The sequence below is a fragment of the Erpetoichthys calabaricus genome, chromosome 10 (genome assembly GCF_900747795.2).
Source record: "Erpetoichthys calabaricus chromosome 10, fErpCal1.3, whole genome shotgun sequence".
Taxonomy (NCBI): Eukaryota; Metazoa; Chordata; class Cladistia; order Polypteriformes; family Polypteridae; genus Erpetoichthys; species Erpetoichthys calabaricus.
This window is the reverse complement of record NC_041403.2, coordinates 121,540,511-121,559,399: the sequence shown is the minus strand read 5'-3', so window position 1 is coordinate 121,559,399 and position 18,889 is coordinate 121,540,511. Positions and strand designations below refer to the sequence as shown.

The window sequence follows — 18,889 nt, the reverse complement described above, 5'->3', positions numbered from 1 at the left end:
CTAATGCATCCACTTTCAGCTCCAGTTTGTTATTGGATCCTTACATTTTCTCTTCAGCATATGGAAGGCATGTTCAACAGAATTTAAATCAGGTGACAGGCTTGGCCATCCTCACAGGTGGCGCAGTGGTAGTGCTGTTGCTTTGCAGTAAGGAGATTGTGGGTTCGCTTCCCGGGTCTTCCCTGTGTGGAGAGCGCTTTGAGTAGTGAGAAAAGCGCTATATAAATGTAAAGAATTGTTATTATTGAAGAATTTTCCATTTTTTAGTTTTGAAAAAAACTCCTGTGTTATTTTAGTAGCATGTTTGGGATCATTATCTTGTTGTTGGGTGAAGCGCTGTCCAATGAGTTTGAATGAATTTACTGGAACTTGAGCATATAATAAGTTTCTATACACCTCAGAATTCATTGTGTAACTGCCACCAGCAGTTACAACATCAATAAGATAAGTGTGCCAGTACCTGTGGCAGCCATACCATACCTAAGCCATAATATCCACCGCCACGCTTAACAGATGTTACATACATGTCAGCCTTCTGAAGACTGTTTTTGATCCGTCAGAGAGGCATTTGGGACTCTTTCTTTACCACAGTGAGGATTCTTCTTTAACCCTTAAATACTCACACCATTTCTCATCTCATAAGTATTTCTGTGTTGTACTTTATACACCAGTGTTAAAGTGGCTATTTATATGCACGCTGTGAGGTTGTAATATCTGTTATATATACAGTATATATATCTCTTCTGGTTCGTCCTGCTTCCACTTCAAAACCGGTCCCACCCACATGCAGCCGACAAGGCATTTCTCAATTCCTATTCGTCCTCTTCAATGTCATGCACTATACTGGCCTGCTGAGCGTAATAAATCCAACAAGTACTCGAGGTGCTGCCACAATGATAAAGTAGCTTTACCACCTTTGCGGGAGCCACTTGTGTCTTTACAACTGCATCTTACACAGCAAACATCAGAAGCTAAAAAGTATCATGAACACATTTGGCAATACAACTCTTCTCTAGCGTTTGCTTCCATGGGTGCACAGATAACTCAACCTCCTGGCCACGGACCATACTGTTTTACAATACACAGGCAAATTTATCACCAAATCTCTCCACTATACGCTAACACTTCTACCTCTCCAGGATATGGACAGTTGTATGATTTTGACACAGCGCAAGCTACTTAAGTATGCTTACAAAATAAAGCAAACTCTGCATGCTAGCGAAAATGTACTTCTCCAGCTAGATTCCATGCTCAGAACCATCAACCCCTTTGCTAAATCATACAAACACATGCATGAAATCACTCAGTCCAATCCAACAGCATCTGTACGAATGGTTTTCAAGGAAAACCCTAGGCAGGATTTACGACTATACAATGCCCCGACATTGCAGAGATTTTCGTCGAATGAAGATGGCGAAAAGCCTGCCGAAAGGGACATTTGCATCTATCCCATAGGCAACTCCTGTAAACAGATTTCCACGCTCAATATGAATTGCGATCCTATGGTTTACCCACTTTTATTACCCACTTTTATTCCCTTACAGAGACATTGGTTGGCACAAAGATTTACAACATGTTCCCAATAATAGAAGCGCCAAGCGAATAAGGCTTACTCAATGCCAATTTTACGTGTAAAGATTAGCAATGAGGAATACATTTAGTATTTTGCACTCCAGCGGCAAACTATTCCAACAGTTCGTCGTAGATGCGTATGTTAAAACAGAGGGCGCGCATCTCAGCTATCTCAGATTACATCAACAAGATCTGCGCGTGGAACAATACAAAGGCCTATCAGACACACTGCAAGCAAACACTGAAAATAACGTACGTGTAGGCAAAATGATCATTATTACCGCCCACATTTCCAGAAAGTCCAAGATACATGCAACAAAACTATCAGGATGCCATGGCCATAGTACGTAAATTTGGAAAGCCCGATTTATTTTTCACATGTAATCCTGCTTGGCCGGAAATTCTACATGCATACTGCGTCTTTCAAGAAGTATTTATTTCTTCTTGATTTCTGAATTCCTTTGTCACCGTTTTCTGTTGCTATTCTTACACCGCCATATGCTATGGCGGGTCGTCGGCTAGTAAAAAAATATTGCAATAATTTTAAATTGTACTTTTTAAATGTATTTTAAAACCATATTACTGAATAGTATGACACAGTCTAGGATTTTCTGAAAATAAACCTGATCTACTTCTCAAGTTCTCATTCGTCACCGGTCACACTTTCATCCACTGCAGGATTTGTACATTTATTACATTTCATTTCAGTTGTTGAATGCTCTTTACAAAGTCATTACAAGAAGAACATCTCATTGCTGTCATACTTACGTAAGTACCTGCACGGTGTACCAAATGCCCCATATGGAACTTGCAACTGTGCATCCACTCTTTAAACCAGCTGGTGGCACACTGGAGGGAAACCATTACGACACTGTACTTGTAGTGAATCAAGCCGAGGACAGATGGCAGTTGCTGCTGGTAGGTTCAAGTAGAAGAACATTGGACAAAAATAACCAAGATTTGTGTACAAAATAGACCATCGTGAGTAGTTAAGGGTTAATCAGCAGTAAGTGTCTTCTTTGGCCTCCCATCCCTTTTGCAATGACAGTAGATTAAGGTAATCCTAAGGTTTTTGCAATGTCTCTAATTGTTTTACTATTGTTTCTGAGCCTCATAATGGTTTCTTTGACTTTCACTGACACAGTACTTTTCCTCATGTTAAACAATGGCAACTACAGCCTCCAAAGGGTAGAAGCAAGCCTATGATAGGTATTGTATGCCTGCACTAATGAAGCAATGAAACATATTCTGCCCTGAAATGGGGGGACCATGTATGAAATGTGAATTACAACATGGTGTGAATAAAATGTACACTTAGATGAAAGTCTGAAATATGCACTTTAATCACATCTAAATTGTTTGATTTATAATTTTAAACTGTGGAGCATAGGGGTAAATGAAGGAAAAATGTGTCTGTCTCAAACGTTATGGAGGGCATTGTGAAGATTGACATCAGTATGACATATAACTATAACAATATATTTGGTTGAACTACTGCTCAAAAATAATTATTTACAGTAAAAAGAAACAATCTAAAAATTTGAGGAAAACTTTAAAATCAGTAAGGAATGGGAAAATTACCCCAAAGTAATGACTGGGTATTTCAAAAAAAAAAAAGCTCAAATCTGAAAATCTCCGTAAAGATGTGCAGAAAACGCTGATGTGAACAGACACCTGCCCAGTGCATTCTCTCTCTTTCAGGCCACACCTCTTCAGAGTAGCAGCGAGTGGAAGCACAGAGCAGCTGCGTCTCCCACAGGCACGTAGCCCTTCGCAAACACCCGAATAAATTCAACTGAAGTAAAGCAGACAGCTGACCAGGAGAAATAACCAGCAGTGAGAAATCAAAGTTGATCGCTCAGTGGGTGGTGAAACTTAAAGCCAACAGTCTCTTAGTGATTCAGGTGAATGCAGAAAACGCAGAAGCACCAAAGTTACTACAAAAACGGAGAAGATGACATCGGAGCTAAATGCAAGTTCTATCTTCTCTCTGTCCATTGAGGGCACGTTTATATGTTGCGTGTCCTGCAGCATGTACAGTTCAGGTTTTCCGACTGACAGTGTAGACAGCTTCATCTGCCAAAAGTGTTTAGTTAATTTAGAGTTGGTCGGGGAAAATACACGAATTGGAGGACTGCATTAGGAACCTGATAGCAATTAGGCAAACTGAAAACTGGATCGACTCGGTTTGTTTAGACAATTCGGCTACTTCTGATTCGGGTTCAGACTCTCCAGGTCCCACTGTAGTCAGTGCACGGCCGAAGTCAGCAGCACCAATTCTGCCATAGGGCGAGTGGGTAACAGTAAGACGGGGGGTCTAAGAAGTCAAAATTTAGTCCCTTGGCACCCAGGTCACCAATTCGGACCCAGAACAGATTCTCAGGACTCAGAAGAGCGCCTGTGTAAACTGAGAATAAGAAAGTGCTCATAATTGGCGATTCCATAGTGCGGAATGTTAGAATTCCAAACTATGTTAAATCAGCAGTTAATGTTATCGCGGATTTTATACGGAAGCATATCTAAATATATAACGCAGATATTTCGCTGCTTCGTGGGTTTCTGCAGACAATGGGTCTTTTTACTTCTGGTACATGCTTCCTCAGTTGGTTTGCCCAGTTGATTTCATACAAGGGACACTATTGGCAGATGGCTGAGAAGCTACCCAATCAGAGCACGCAGTTAAGTTCCTGTGTGCTGACTGGCTCAGTGACGGAGCGCCGAATTCGATTCCGCTGCGTTAACCAGGAAGTCTCGTCTCGCTCATTCAGCATCAACGTGCTCCTGCTACTGCTTCAGTGGCCGTGCCCAAGCACCAACGGAAGATGCTAACAATTGCCGAAAAGGTAAAAGTTTTGGATATGTTGAAGGAAGGGAACAGCTACACCACTGCAGGATGCCATTATGGCATCAATGAGTCCACGATTCTTTTTATTTAAAAAAGAAAGGAAAAGAATATAAGACCTACGGCCGCAGTGTCCTTTAACCAGAGCGCAAAACGAGTTGTAAGTGGATGTAATAAGGCGGTAGTCCGGATGGAATCTGCTTTAGGGATTTAGATTGAAGACTGCCGGAAGAAGAACAACGGCGGTGCTACACAATCGCCTGAAGAGGTTCCTTTAGAAGAGCTGTAAGGATCTCCTTTATTGTGCAGTGAAATTAAACTCATCGTTATCGGAGAAGCTGTCCTGTCATTGTTGGTGAGCAACCATAATTAATTTTCTACGTACAGTACTTATTACATGTACATAGTTTAGTGTCACTGTACACACATTTTACTGTATACAATTTTTCTTGCATTGTACGTATTTATTGCTGGTGGCCTGTCTGTCATAATGGCTGTAACATGTGATATCGGAGACGCTCGATATCTTTAAAATAATATTAAGGTTTTACTGTATATAAACAGTGTGTTTACATTCATAATTTCAACGAATCTTACCTAATATCTAAGAGAATACAAAGGGATTATGCTGTATAATTGTGCGGGAAATGTTTATAATAATGTGGGAGAGTTTATAAGGGCTTAAAATATATAAAAATAACCACATGAACATATGGCTTTTACTTTGCGGATTTTCACCTTTCGCGAGGGCTTCTGGAACACAACCCCCGCGATCGAGGAGGGATTACTGTATCTAACTTATTGCTGCATGTCGTCACTAAGGATATTTATTTACAGCAATCTGAGGTATTATAGAGGAACTTCATCTCTCTATGCACCACAGCTAAAAGAAAATGTCGGAATTTAGTTGTATCTGGCCCCTTGCCAAGATTATACAGAGGGGATGTGATTTATAGCAGATTGCATTTCCTTCACTGCTGGCTAGAAACCTGGTGTGCAAACAAAAGCATAGTGTTTGTGAACAATTGGGATAATTTTTGGGAAAGGCCTGGATTTTTCAAAAGAGATGGTCTTCAACCTAACTGGAGGGGATCGTATGTATTATCACAAAATATGGCAGCAAAACTGCATGGCTGACTGATTAGAGCACCATCCAGGCCGCAGTCATGTGATCTTAAATCACAGGCTGTTTATCCCACCTGTTACTATCCTGAAGCTGTTACCCATAATACCTGTTGTGGGGCATCCAGTAAATTTAGTCTTGATGCAAACCTTAAATTAATTGATAACCAAAAAATAAGGTGTATAATTAGACCAAGGGATAAAACCACACCCTCCATCAGGGGCATCTGAAATAGAAATTTACTTCAAATTAAAACAAAAATTTCTGAAAGAAGCATGCAGTTTTAAATTCTGCTATTTGAACACTTGCTCTCTTGGCAGTAAAGCTGTTTTGGTAAATGATATTATATTAAGTACAAAATCCGATCTGTGTCTTCTCACTGAAATCTGGCTTAGTTAAATGTGATACTGTTCCCCTAGCTGAGGCGTCACCAGATGGACACTTGTTCCTTCATAAATGTAGAGATTCTGGTCAAGGAAGAGGCCTTGGAATAATTCATTGTAACAAAATGCAAATCACGTCTAAAAATAAAATCACGTCTAAAAATTTAGGCAACTTCACATCCTTTGAGGCATTCATTTTAAGTATTAAAACAGATTCCAACACAATTATAGTGTTAGTCTACAGACCACCAGGGCCATACTCATTGTTCATGACTGAATTTAGCAACCTTTTATCTGATTTGGCTATAAATTATGATCACATAGTACTTATGGGGGATTTTAATGTAAACATTGATGTGGAAACTGACACTTTTAGCAAATGTTTTATATTACTTATTTATTAAATTCAGTAGGATTTTCTCAGAGTATGAGTTGGACCTTTGGCAATCATAACCACACATCAGATTTAATTATAACTTCCAAAGTTGAAATTCAAAATTTAAATATTACTCCATTAAATGAAGTTATTTCCAATCACTACTTAATTACATTTGATTTAGTCCTGCCCTTGCCAACGCACTCACAGATTAAAACAAAGACAGTGCGACATCTAGATTGTAATTCTGCTTCAAAATTTATAGATACTTTGAGTAAGTCGAGTGTAATTGTGGAAAACCATTTAGATCAGTTAACATCAAATGTAAATGTGGAAAACAATTTAGATTTAGCTAACATCACATTATAATGTGACCTTGAGAGATGATCTGGACACAGTGGTTCCCCTTAAAACAAAAGTGATCAAAGCACATAGAAACTCTCCCTGGTTTAATGAAAATACTCGAGCTCTTAAATTAGAGTTTTGAAAATTGGAGAGCAGATGGAGAACAACAAAGATGCATGTCTTTCAAATTGCATGGACAGAGAGTGTTAAAAAAATATAAAAAACCTCTCTTTAAAGCTCGCTCAGAATACTATTCTACAATAATAGATAGCAATAATAAAAATCCTCGGGTACGGTTTAGAACAGTTGTTAAATTAACAAATGGGAATTCAGATCTACAGTGCAAAATACCAACAGACATTAGCAGTACAGACTTTATAAACTTCTTCAATGAGAAAATTAAAAATATAAGATCCCAGATCTCAGCATCACATACTAGCTTAGCAGACCCTGCCTCACATTGCATTCAGCACTTTAGTCATTTAATCCTGTAACTGAGCAAGGTCGTCTTAACTTTAATTTCAAAAATGAAACCCACTACTTGTTCCCTAGATCCAGTGCCAACAAAACTAGAAAAAAGTGCAATGGATGTTCTTGCAGCGCCTATTCTAAACATTATCAATAGTTCATTATTGCATGGCACAGTACCTGATGCACTAAAAGTGTCAGTCATTAATCCATTACTTAAAAAGTCAGACCTAAACCCACACATACTAAATAATTATAGGCCTATTACAAATTTACCCTTTCTCTCTAAAATACTAAAAAAAAGTAGTCGCCAATCAGCTTCAGTCACACCTTACGCATTACAATTTGAGAAATTCCAGTCTGGTTTCCACACTGGTCATAGTACAGAAACAGCACTAACGCGGGTTGTAAACGACATTCTGATATCCTCTGATGAAGGAAACTCCACTGTAATTATGTTGTTAGACATAAGTGCAGCATTTGACACCACTGACCATTCTATTTTATTGCACAGGCTAGAAAATGATGTTGGGCTTACAGACACTGTGCTTGCTTGGTTTAGTTCTTATTTATCGATTCCAATATGTACAGAAATGTGCTGACAGTACTCCATCATTATACATAGAAGTGAGATATGGTGTCCCGCAGGGCTCAATATTTGGACCTTTACTGTTTTCAGTTTACATGCTTCCACTGGGATCTATCATCATTAGGAAACATAATGTTAATTTTCACTCGTATGCAGATGACACCCAGTTATACCTTTCATTTAGATCAAATTAAATTTCTCCAGTGTTTTCTTTAATTAGTTGTGTTAGTGAATTAAAGGAGTGGATGGATGAGAACTACTTGTCTTTAAACACAGATAAAACGAGATGTTAATTGTTGGAGGGAATGACACTGATCACAACAATATTTTGTCATACTTTAACTCGCTTGTAATCACCTTTAATTTTACTAAATCAGCCCACAATCTACGAGTTATCTTTGACTCTAGCATGTCATTTAAAGGGTATATTATAAAGTTGTCAAAATCATGTTTCTTCCATCTTAAAAATGTTGGGAAATTAAGGCGCTTTCTAAATAAACAGTATTCTGAGAAATTAATTCATGCATTTATCTCTAGTAGGATTGACTACTGCAATGCGGTGTTCACTGGATGTTCAAACTGTTCTTTATACAGACTCCAGTTAATCCAAAATGCTCCTGCAAGAATTATTACAAGAACAAGAAAATACGAACACATAACTCCAGTTCTTAAATCCTTACACTGACCCCCGGTTAAATTTAGGGCAGATTTCAAAATCCTCCTTTTAAACATATAAAGCATTAAATGGCCAAGGTCCTGCTTACTTGTCTGAACTTATCCTGACTTACAAACCACAGCGCGCATTAAGATCTCAAGATCCTGTTCTGCTTACGATTTCAAAGATTAATAAAATAACAGTGGGAGGTCAAGCTTTTAGTTACAGGGCTCCTAAACTGTAGAATGGTGTGCCTGCTACTATAAGAGATGCCCCTTTGGTCTCAGCTTTTAAATCCCGGCTGAAGACTCACTACTTCAGTTTAGCATATCCTGACTAGAGCTGCTGATTAACTGTACAGACTGCATCTCTTCTGTTAGTCATTAGCACTAAAACATAAGTAACATGACAGTTATAATCTGTTACTAACCCTCACCTATTATCTCCTCACGGTACTCAAATGTGGCACTTGGTGCCACGGCCCACCTGCCAAGTTGTTTTGCCTGCCTAAGGTAAAATCATCCCTGATGGAGAATCACAGGAATCGTTGGGTAGAGGGGTCCTTTAATCGGGCTGGCTGGCCCAGCGCTGTTTCAGCTGTGGAATGGCCAAACGGGGCAGGCAGCTTGATGGCTGAGGTCTCCAGGACCCTGAACAAATCCAAATCATATTATGTGATATCATCTACTGTTAAATTCTGGTCCGTACTTGTAAAATTTTTATGTTTATACTGTATTGAGGATTTGGTCTGTTCTGTGTATTGTATTGACCCCTTTCTTTTTGACACCCACTGCACGCCCAACCTACCTGGAAAGGGGGTCTCTTTTTGAACTGCCTTTCCCAAGGTTTCTTCCATTTTTTCTCTAAAAGGGTTTTTTGGGAGTTTTTCCTTGTCTTCTTAGAGAGTCAAGGCTGGGGGGCTGTCGAGAGGCAGGGCCTGTTAAAGCCCATTGCGGCACTTCTTGTGTGATTTTGGGCTATGCAAAAATAAATTGTATTGTATTGCATTGCATAAAAATGGTTAATCAATATCACTAGCCACAGAAGTCATATCAAGATTGGAAGTTTTAAATATGAAATACTACAAAATAGTTACACTTTTACTGGACAGAGGCCAGATATCATAATCAAGTATATTTTTGCTTTGTGATAACCTCACAATACAATTGTATCTCACAGAAATGACTTTAAAGCCCCATGAGTTACTATTAAGTGCCTGTATTTGGCTAATGTTAGTTTATTTATCCAGTAAGTTAAAATACACCCACACACCCTGTGAAAGGATTTGTGTTTGAGAAGGAGATTAAGAGAATGAATTGTAGGAGCAGTAGTAAGAGGAACTTAGGAGGTTATTTTGTTTGTAATATTTGTTAAGTGTCACATGTTCAACGAACAATTCATCAAAAAAAAAACAGCACATTACTTATGGTTCTCAATTAGACAGAAATTTGATTGGTTTATTTGGAGATAATGTCTTAGAAAGACAGAGAAAATATGTCCTTAAAAAAGTAGAAGGATGATAATATGAAAATGTATTTGTAATGAGTTTTACTATTTTCTTTGATTTTCATATATGCTACCAGGAAGAATATGAATTGCTTCTCCATGTACAACATGATTCTTGACCAAGACATAACCCTTAACCCCAACATATAAACTACTTTAACTGTCCATAGAAACATAGCCATTGAAAAACAACATCAGCAAAACCCATGGGTGGGTGTTTAATTTCAAACACTTTATTAAGCCCCGAGGGATGTTTTTTGAATTAATAATTTTCTGTAAATTAAACTACCTACACAGCATTAATAAGCATAAAAGAAAATCACTTTTCTTTTGAAAAAACTAAAGAAGTTAAAATGATAATAAAGACAACATATACTGTTTCATTATTGTTTAACATCTACACATTTAAATATTACTAACTAAATATAAAAAAGTAAAAGTATAATTGAAGAGCTTTAGAAAAACAATGTAACAAAACAAGTTGTGACTGTTGATAAAACAACCTGAGAAACACACACATAGGCATACCTTGTGACAGATTTCAGTTTTGACTTCTCTCAAAGCCCTCTCTGAAAAAACACAACCACAGGTCTGCAGGAAACAAAATCTGTGGAAAAAGGGAAAAAAAAAACAAAAAAAAAAATGAAGGAAACGAGCCACGTATCAATAAGTATGGGCAAAACAGACAAAATTAATTCCAATTAATTATTTGAAGCATTTTTGTTTTCTTTTCAAAAAAACAAACTGTGAATGGCTCTGCACAAATGGTTGTGAAGATTGCAAAATATTTTGGCAAATGTAAAACGTGGTCTGTTTTTGTGATTATGATGTCTATCCTTTCAAACAAGTCTTGAAAAACTGAGCCATATATTGTGGAAATCCCAACACAGACATGTAGAGACAAGTTTAAGCACAGCACAAGTTTATTTACAAGTGGAGAGCATGTTTCCCTTGCTCTCCACAGCAGCACAGTAAAATGCACCAACACAGTTTACAGTGCACACCAAGGTTATTATAGTTTTGCCTTTTTATATTAGTTTTTATTTCTATATGTTTTCTGACCTTACTTGGAAATTCAGTTTAGTTTTAGTTTTCCTTCATCGTGTATTTTTAGTTTTAGGTTAGTTTTTATTTCACAAAGACATTTCTATTTTATTTTTATATATATTAGTTTCAGTTTTAGTTTTAGTAATTATGACATGGAGCGCCTACAGAGTTAGTTTTGTGTCACAATCAGACAGAACTGTATACTTAACAGATTTGGATATGAGTTTAATGTTAGTGGAAGCTTACTACACCACATAGTTTATTATCTGGTCTTGCTTTTGTTTGATAAAAACAAGCATGGTTTACTATCTGATTTTGTTTTTGTCTGATAAAAGCAAGCATAATCAAAACTAGACACTGAATATGAACAATTTTACACAATTTTATAATTTTTAAAATATTTCCTCATGAAAATCACAGGGGCTTCGGAAGAACAGGGCTCTTAGACTTGAATGAGTGTGCAGACCCCACCTAGCTGTATTAAGGGAAACAAAGAACAACAAGCATGTAGTGTAAAGGTTAGGGGCTGTGAGTCTTGAATAGACCACCATAAAGGACAGTAAACCCATAATGAGCAGAGCAAGAGCAGGTAATAGGAGTACGGATAGGCATAAAACAACAGAGACAGCGTCTGAGATTAAGAACAACATATACATTATCTAAACCTGTTTATCCACAGCAGGATCACAGGAAACCTGGAGTCTACCACAGCAGGTTTGGATGCAAGGCAGGAAAAATCCCTGGTATGCAATATGTATGATAAGGCTGATGTTAAGAACAAAAAGAATATTATGATTTCAACTATCTATTTTGAGAGAGGGAGAGAAAAACATTGAAAAAAGGGAGACGAATATTTTAAAATATAATTCTGCTAATGGATTACTTTCACAATATGAGGTATTTTGAGTTGTGAATATGAACTAAAAAAGATAAATTAATAAATATGGAATAAATACAAAAACCCATTAGTATGTTTAGTTTTTCATCACTTGTCAGACTCTCTACCTTTGTTTGTATCGCTTTGTTGTTAAACGATGTTTTTAAAGCAAAAGTGATTGATCAGCAACAATATGCTGATCTTGTAAGATGACCTAGTCAGTCTCGATCAGTGCCGTTTTATTTTCAACAACCGGGAGTGGTCTCCTCGAGACTTTCTTGTATACTCAGATATGGGGATGGATATTTGAGGAGTAAACCACAAGACAATGATTATATTTTTATATTATGTACATTAATGAACCATAAACAACAAATCAAATTAATAATATATTGAACAATTATTATAAAAGTAAAATTAAATAAATCGGACTCTGCAGCTGTATTAAAAAAAAAAAATCGAGTATGTGTTCAGGTAAAGTACCACTTCCGGGTGATGGATTTGGCCCAAAAGTTAATACAGATCTATGGTGTAACAACCACATGCCGAATTTCATCCATCTATCTAGTTGCATTTTTGAGTTATCGTGTTTACACACACACAAACACACACACGCACGTGCGTACACACACAATTCCAAAAAATAGTATTGTTGGACACTGGTTAGTCTATAAAGTCGAGATTCATCAAAATATCGAGGTCAAATTTTTTCATGATTACTATACTTTCTCTATACTTCGTGTATGAGAAAGTAAAAACGATTTCTTCTTTGCGAAGAGGCAGGTGAATTACTGTCAACAAAAAGCACACACCTGAGAAATAAACTGAAATGTTACTCACTCGTGATTTTTCTGTCCATACGGTAAACATTTTGTTGACCAGTACATTCTGATTTCAGCTGTTTGAATTACATCTTGATATACAACAAGCACAAAGAAAGGCGGCATGCATATCGCTTTCTGTTTCACACGCTTTACGCACCGGCACTCAGCTTGCTCTGTCACCGCAAATGCTGTGTGAACAGCTGCCCTCTGTCACCAGCCACCGTTCACTGGATGAATATGTGCGGGAGGTTCGTGGTGGATGACTTTCTGTTTTAGAGTTAAAACTTACAAGGGTTAAAGACTAACGGCAAGAATATTCATTCAAAAACGAAAACTAAAAATATTTTAGTAAATTATTATTTTATTTCAGTTAGTCTTTCCAGCTACTTTAATAGTTTCGTTTAGTTTTAGTTTTTCATTTCGGTTTTGTTAATTATTTTATTTCAGTTTACAAAAATGTTTTTTTAATAATAGTTTCAGTTTTGATTTTAGTTTTAGTTAACTATAATAACCTTGGTGCACACACACACACACACACACACACGCACACACTCACTCACACACACACACACACACACACTTTTCTGCCTCCACTGGCAAGCTTTGTCCCTCTTCCTCCCAACTCTGGCTCCCTGAGTGAAGCGAGGCGGTTTTGTTTAAGCTGGTCCTGGAAATGTTCCAGGTGGATTGTTAATCAAACCTGGAATCATTCCCAGGTGTGGCGTAAGCCCAATGTAGGACTCTGCAGCTCTCCCTGGTGGCCGCCACAGAACCCAACAGGGCTGTACGAAACCCAAACTCCCAGCGTGCCCTATGGAAATCTGATCTGATTGGAACACCTGAATTTCCAATACTTTTGGCTATATACATTGGGTATTGAAAAGAATCACCCCCTTAAAAATATTCCCATTTTTGCTTTAGAGCCTTAAATGAAAACGCACACAAAAAATATTTCTTCCCAGCTTTACTTACTCAATGCCACCTATAACATACAAGTGAAAGATATCACAGCTACAGTTCAGAAGAATTATTAAAAATCAAAAACAAGACATACTGAGATTAGTAACGGATCACCCCCCACTCCCCCCTTGTCAATAATTTGTTGAACCCCCTTTTGCTTTAATGATAGCCTGGAGTCTGTTGGGATACTTCTCTATCAGCTTTGCACATCTAGATTGAGCAATATTCGCCAACTCTTTACAGAACTGTTCAAGTTCGGTCAAATTGGATGATGAGTGTTGGTGGACTGCTATCTTCAAATCTTTCCACAGATTTACAATGGGATTTAGGTCTGGGCTCTGACTGGGCCACACGAGGACATTCACTTTTTTTCTCCTTCAGCCACTGTGTGGTCAATTTTGCTGTGTGCTTCGGGTCGTTATCATGTTGAAAGGTGAACATTCTGCCCATCTTAAAACTTTCTGGCAGAGGGTAGCTGGTTTTTCACAAGAATTTCACTGTATTTTGTCCTATCCATTTTTCCTTTTACCCTAGCAAGTGCCCCAGGCCCTGCGGCAGATAAACACCCCCACAACAGGATGCTTCCACCTCCATGCTGTACTGTAGGTATGGTGTGTTATGGATGGTGAGCTACATTGGATTTCCGCCCGGTGTACCGTTTGGTATTGAGGTCAAATAGTTCAATTTTGGTATCATGTGACCATAAGACCTTTTTCCTCTTGGCATCAGAATCTTAAAGGTGCATTCTGGCAAAGCTCAAACGAGCCTTAATGTGGCCTTGAGACATGGCTTTTCCTTGTGACCCTCCCGAACAAGCCACTATTGTGGAGCACTTGTGAAATCGTTGTCACATGCACACAATGACCACATTTTGCCACAAAATCCTGTAACTCCTTCAAAGTGACCATTAGCCTCTTGGTAGCCTCTCTTACCAGTTTCCTCCTTGCTCTTCCATCCAGTTTGGAGGGACGGCCGGATTCAGGGAGGGTCCTAGTAGTACCAAACACTTGCCACTTCTTTATTATGGACTTTATTGTGCTCCTTGAGATTGATAAAGCCTTTGATATTTTTTTTGTATCCATCTCCTGCCTTATGTCTGTCCACAACTCTATGCCTGAGATCTTTTGAAAGTGGCTTGCCACCCATAGTCAGTTGAACTGCCAAGCAAGGGAATGCTCCAGGAACAGCTGTTTTTATGCTTCACTAAGCACACCGATTACAGTTGATCACAGGTGGAAGCCAGTAACCATGGTCTGCAATGGAAATGGAGGTTACTTACACCTGATTGAGTTTACAAATATTGTTTAGGAGGGGGGGTGATCCTTTATTAATCTCAGTATTTGTTGTTTTTTATTTTTTAAAATTCATCTGAACTGCAGCTGTGATATCTTGCTCAGATGTTATAGATTGCATTGAGGAAGTAAAGCTGGAAAAAAATGGTTTGTGCGTTTTCATTTAAGGCTGTAAAGAAAAAAAAAAAAAAAAAAAAGAATATTTCACACACATACATATATACATATATATATATACACACATATATACACACACACACACATACAATGGGTATAGAAAAGAATCACCCCCTTTGAAATATTCTCCCCTCTCTCCAGGGGCGTGCTTCACACTCGCCACTTCAAATGCTAAGGAGATGCGGACGAATCAGCTGCTGCTACCGAGCTGTGTGCTCTGCGTGTCATGCTGCGCAATGATCATTTAAAAGCCTGTACAGCAGCTGTCCTTTTGTCTCACTTCCTTGTCTCCCGGGACGTTAAAGTGTCTCTGAGAAATTGTAAGTAGGGTGTGACGTGCAAGTAGTCTCGCGGGACTTCAAAATGTCTCCCCGAGATGATCACGTCTCAACCCAAAATTTTTTTATATGATAGATAGATATGATATAATATATAAAAAAAATGGTTAAGTTTGCCAATGATACCAAGTGTGGAAGAATAATTTTGGAGTAACATAGCATTCATCTTAAAAGAAATAGCATAAAGGGTTAATAAATATGGGAAACCAAATAAAGGTCAAGTGAACAACAAAATGTACACTGAAATATAAGATTTGGTTTAGGAAAAATATTGAGATGGTCAAGTAAGTAAAGAATGTACCAGAAGAAAGGTTGATGTAATATACAAAATGTACTGAAGGATGACTAAGAAATCAGCAGATGTCCTATAAACTAGAATGGACAGTTGTTATATGCACAGAAATTTCAAGGGTGGTGTCTCATCTCAAAAGGTTTAAGAACCACCAGAATATAATATAATTAGTGTGATGGCTTAGTGACCGGATTCAAGGGTACAGTTACAGGGAGGATAAAAGCATCAAATTTGGCACAGTTCTTCCTTAAGTTCAATAGTTATTTTAGCCTAGGAGCCCTGATGGGATTGTACAATAAACGGTATAAAACACAAAATGAATTAATTGTTTTAGATCGGCCTAACATAACCCTGATGGGAATGTCAATAACTCAGCATGTGATCAAAATAACAACCAAATTAAATATATTGTGGTAGATGGTAGTTTAAAACATTACTGCATTTAGAATTTTGAATTTTTCAAAACTGTTTAAATTACTATTGTATTTGATTTATTGGTACTAATGTCTGTGCTTAATTGCAGGTTTGAGTAATTTAAGATGGAGATGGAGGTGAACTGGGATTGATGCATTATTTGTCAGAAAGTCACTGATGAACCTTTGAAGTGTCCACTGCACACACCTGGAACAAGTGGCGACAAAACAGATGCATATCACTCTTTTTTGGCCAATGTTGACCAGTTCAGGGCTATAGATGCTCTGCCTGTTGAAGTACATGTCAAACCAGATGAGACATGTGACAGTCTAGCTGCACATTCTGCTTCATGGCACAAGTCTTGCTATCTAAAGTTTAACAGATCTAAGCTTGAAAAGGCACAGAAAAGGAGCATATGCACTACAGAAAACGCTGAAGAGAAAACATCTATCAAGCGCCAAGCTTGTGAGAAAGACGAAAAGGAAGGTGTTCTGCATGAAATGTCAACATTTGATGCTGACAAGAATATCCAGACCATGATTAATGAACTCAATGACACCAAGCTCCAGATTAGGATAGTTGGAGGAGGAGATTTAATGGCAATGGAGGCTAAATACCACTTACCATGCTTAGTTGGGTTGAGAAACCGGTATCGCAGCCTTGCAAGGAAGGCATACCAGAAATGTGAAAACACATCAAAAAATGAACGAATCTAGAGCTTTTGTAGAACTAAAAACCTACATTGAAAAAACCAGTGGAATCTGGTATATTATTTTTCAAGTTGTCTGAAATTCAGTCTCTCTACATGACTCATCTTGAAGATCTGGGCATACAAAAACCAGTGAATAAGACAAGGCTGAAGGAGCAATTGCTAAAGCGCTTCCCAGATGCACAAGATGAGTTTGATGGTAGAAATACAATTATTGTTTTCAAGGAGGGAATGAGAAAAATGTTGAGGGAGGCCGTGAAGCAACGTGATTTTGACGAAGATGCTGTCATTTTGGCAAAGGCTGCTAAAATAATCAGACATGACATCTTCCGTCACAATAGTTTCACCTTCACTGGTAGCTTCACAGCAGAATGTCAAGAGGCGTCATTGCCGTCTAGCGTGAAGTATCTTGTGTCAACGATACTGAATGGTCTGAACCTCAAGGATTAGAATAGACGCGACTCACAGGCATGTCTCACCATTGGCCAGAGTATTGTATCCAATAACAAGAAGCGAACGTCTACTACTGGCATGAAGACAAGACATACTTTGGAATGTGAGCCGCCTCTTCCTGTCTACATTGGCATTAACCTGCACGCATTAACCAGAAGCAAGCCACTAATCCAGCAGTTATATGAGATAGGCATCAGCATTTCTTATGAGTGAGTTATCCAAATTGAAGACTATATTGCCACTTCAGCGTGTGAGCAATATTCAGAAGATGGTGTGGTGGCTCCTGGTTGTCTCAGGCAAGAGCTTTTTACTATTAGTGCTATTGACAATTTAGACTACAACGACTAGTTCATTCCATGGGACTGAAATCAGTTTGTTCCAGTTGCCAACGAAGATGCAACCTGGCACAGAAAGATTGCCCAGTACTGTTCAAGGGACAAGAAACAAGGACAAGTTTCTTCCTGATAGCTATGCCATAGTGCCTGCAGTTGACTTGAAGAACACTTCTGTTGCTGTTCCAGAGTACAAGATAAGAAAACTGGGCAGTTGTTTGGATTCAGAACACATTGTCACTTTTAGATAAGGAATTGACCAGTGGGGATGCCATTGCATGGGCAGCCTACCATTCCTCTACACAGCCAATGGTGGAAGATCCCCCAGGACCAGAACTTGCGAGACTGCAGAAGGAATTTGAGGAATACCTCCATGATGATGATTCTGACAACAGTAAGAACTTGCTACACCATGAACAGGGTTTCTCAGTTCAGAAGACTTTCCACACACAGGTGACAAGCCTCTGTGAAACTATGAGACAGATGGGCAATCCATTCTTGGTTGATAGCCGTATCTGTACAGGTCAACTGGGCCTCATGCATAACGCCGTGTGTAGAATTCACACTATAACATGACGTAAGCACAAAAGCCAAAATGTGCTTACGCACAGAAAAATCCAGATGCAGGAATCTGTGCGTTCGCCAACTTCCGCGTTCTTCCGGTACATAAATCCCACTCAGCATGGAAATAAATGTACGTGCACGTGCATGCTGTCCCGAGTGGTGCAGTGCGAGTAATATGGAAAAAGATCTGCTGTGGCAACCCCTAATGGGAGCAGCTGACAGAAGAAGAAGGTGCAATGAGAGTAACAACGCTAAAGCAGTTATGGTATTTAGAATAGCTTGACCATTCTGTGGACCATTATATTGCTACAGGTTAATTACAATCAGATGCATTAAATTTATGAACGATATAAGGTTAACTTCAGTGTATTTGATAAAGCCGCCATCGTGGATGTGGATCTAAGAAAGGGTAACCACACAGGAACAGTAGCACTGCTTTGATGCTGGGTCCCGCCTGTCTGCAAAACCGAGCGGAGAACTTGTGTACGACAGGGTATGAGGTACCGTGGAAAAGTGCGTGGCTTTACGCCAAGTGTAGGTTTTATACATCGTGATTTGAGCGTGGAAACGTTCTTACGCAACATTTCTGTGTGTACGCACCGTTTATACATGAGGCCCCTGGTGACTGACTCACTTTGCTGCCTGGAGGACATAGGTAAGAGACAATACAAAGACTTTGTTAAGCGGGTTCTTGATGAGCAAACTCACTCAATTAACACTAGAATTACCAGAGTCTACGAAAAAACTCGTA

At 38.6% G+C, this 18,889-nt stretch overlaps 1 protein-coding gene across 2 annotated transcripts in view; it reads right to left on the bottom strand.

The window, feature by feature from the left end:
- Positions 1-18,889, bottom strand: part of rtf2 (replication termination factor 2) — a 215,866-nt gene that overhangs the window by 152,499 nt on the left and 44,478 nt on the right. For both annotated transcript variants that reach the window (XM_028811849.2, XM_028811850.2), the window contains exon 6: positions 10,388-10,466. In XM_028811849.2, coding sequence (XP_028667682.1) covers positions 10,388-10,466 — 79 coding nt within the window. The remainder of the gene's footprint in view (positions 1-10,387; positions 10,467-18,889) is intronic.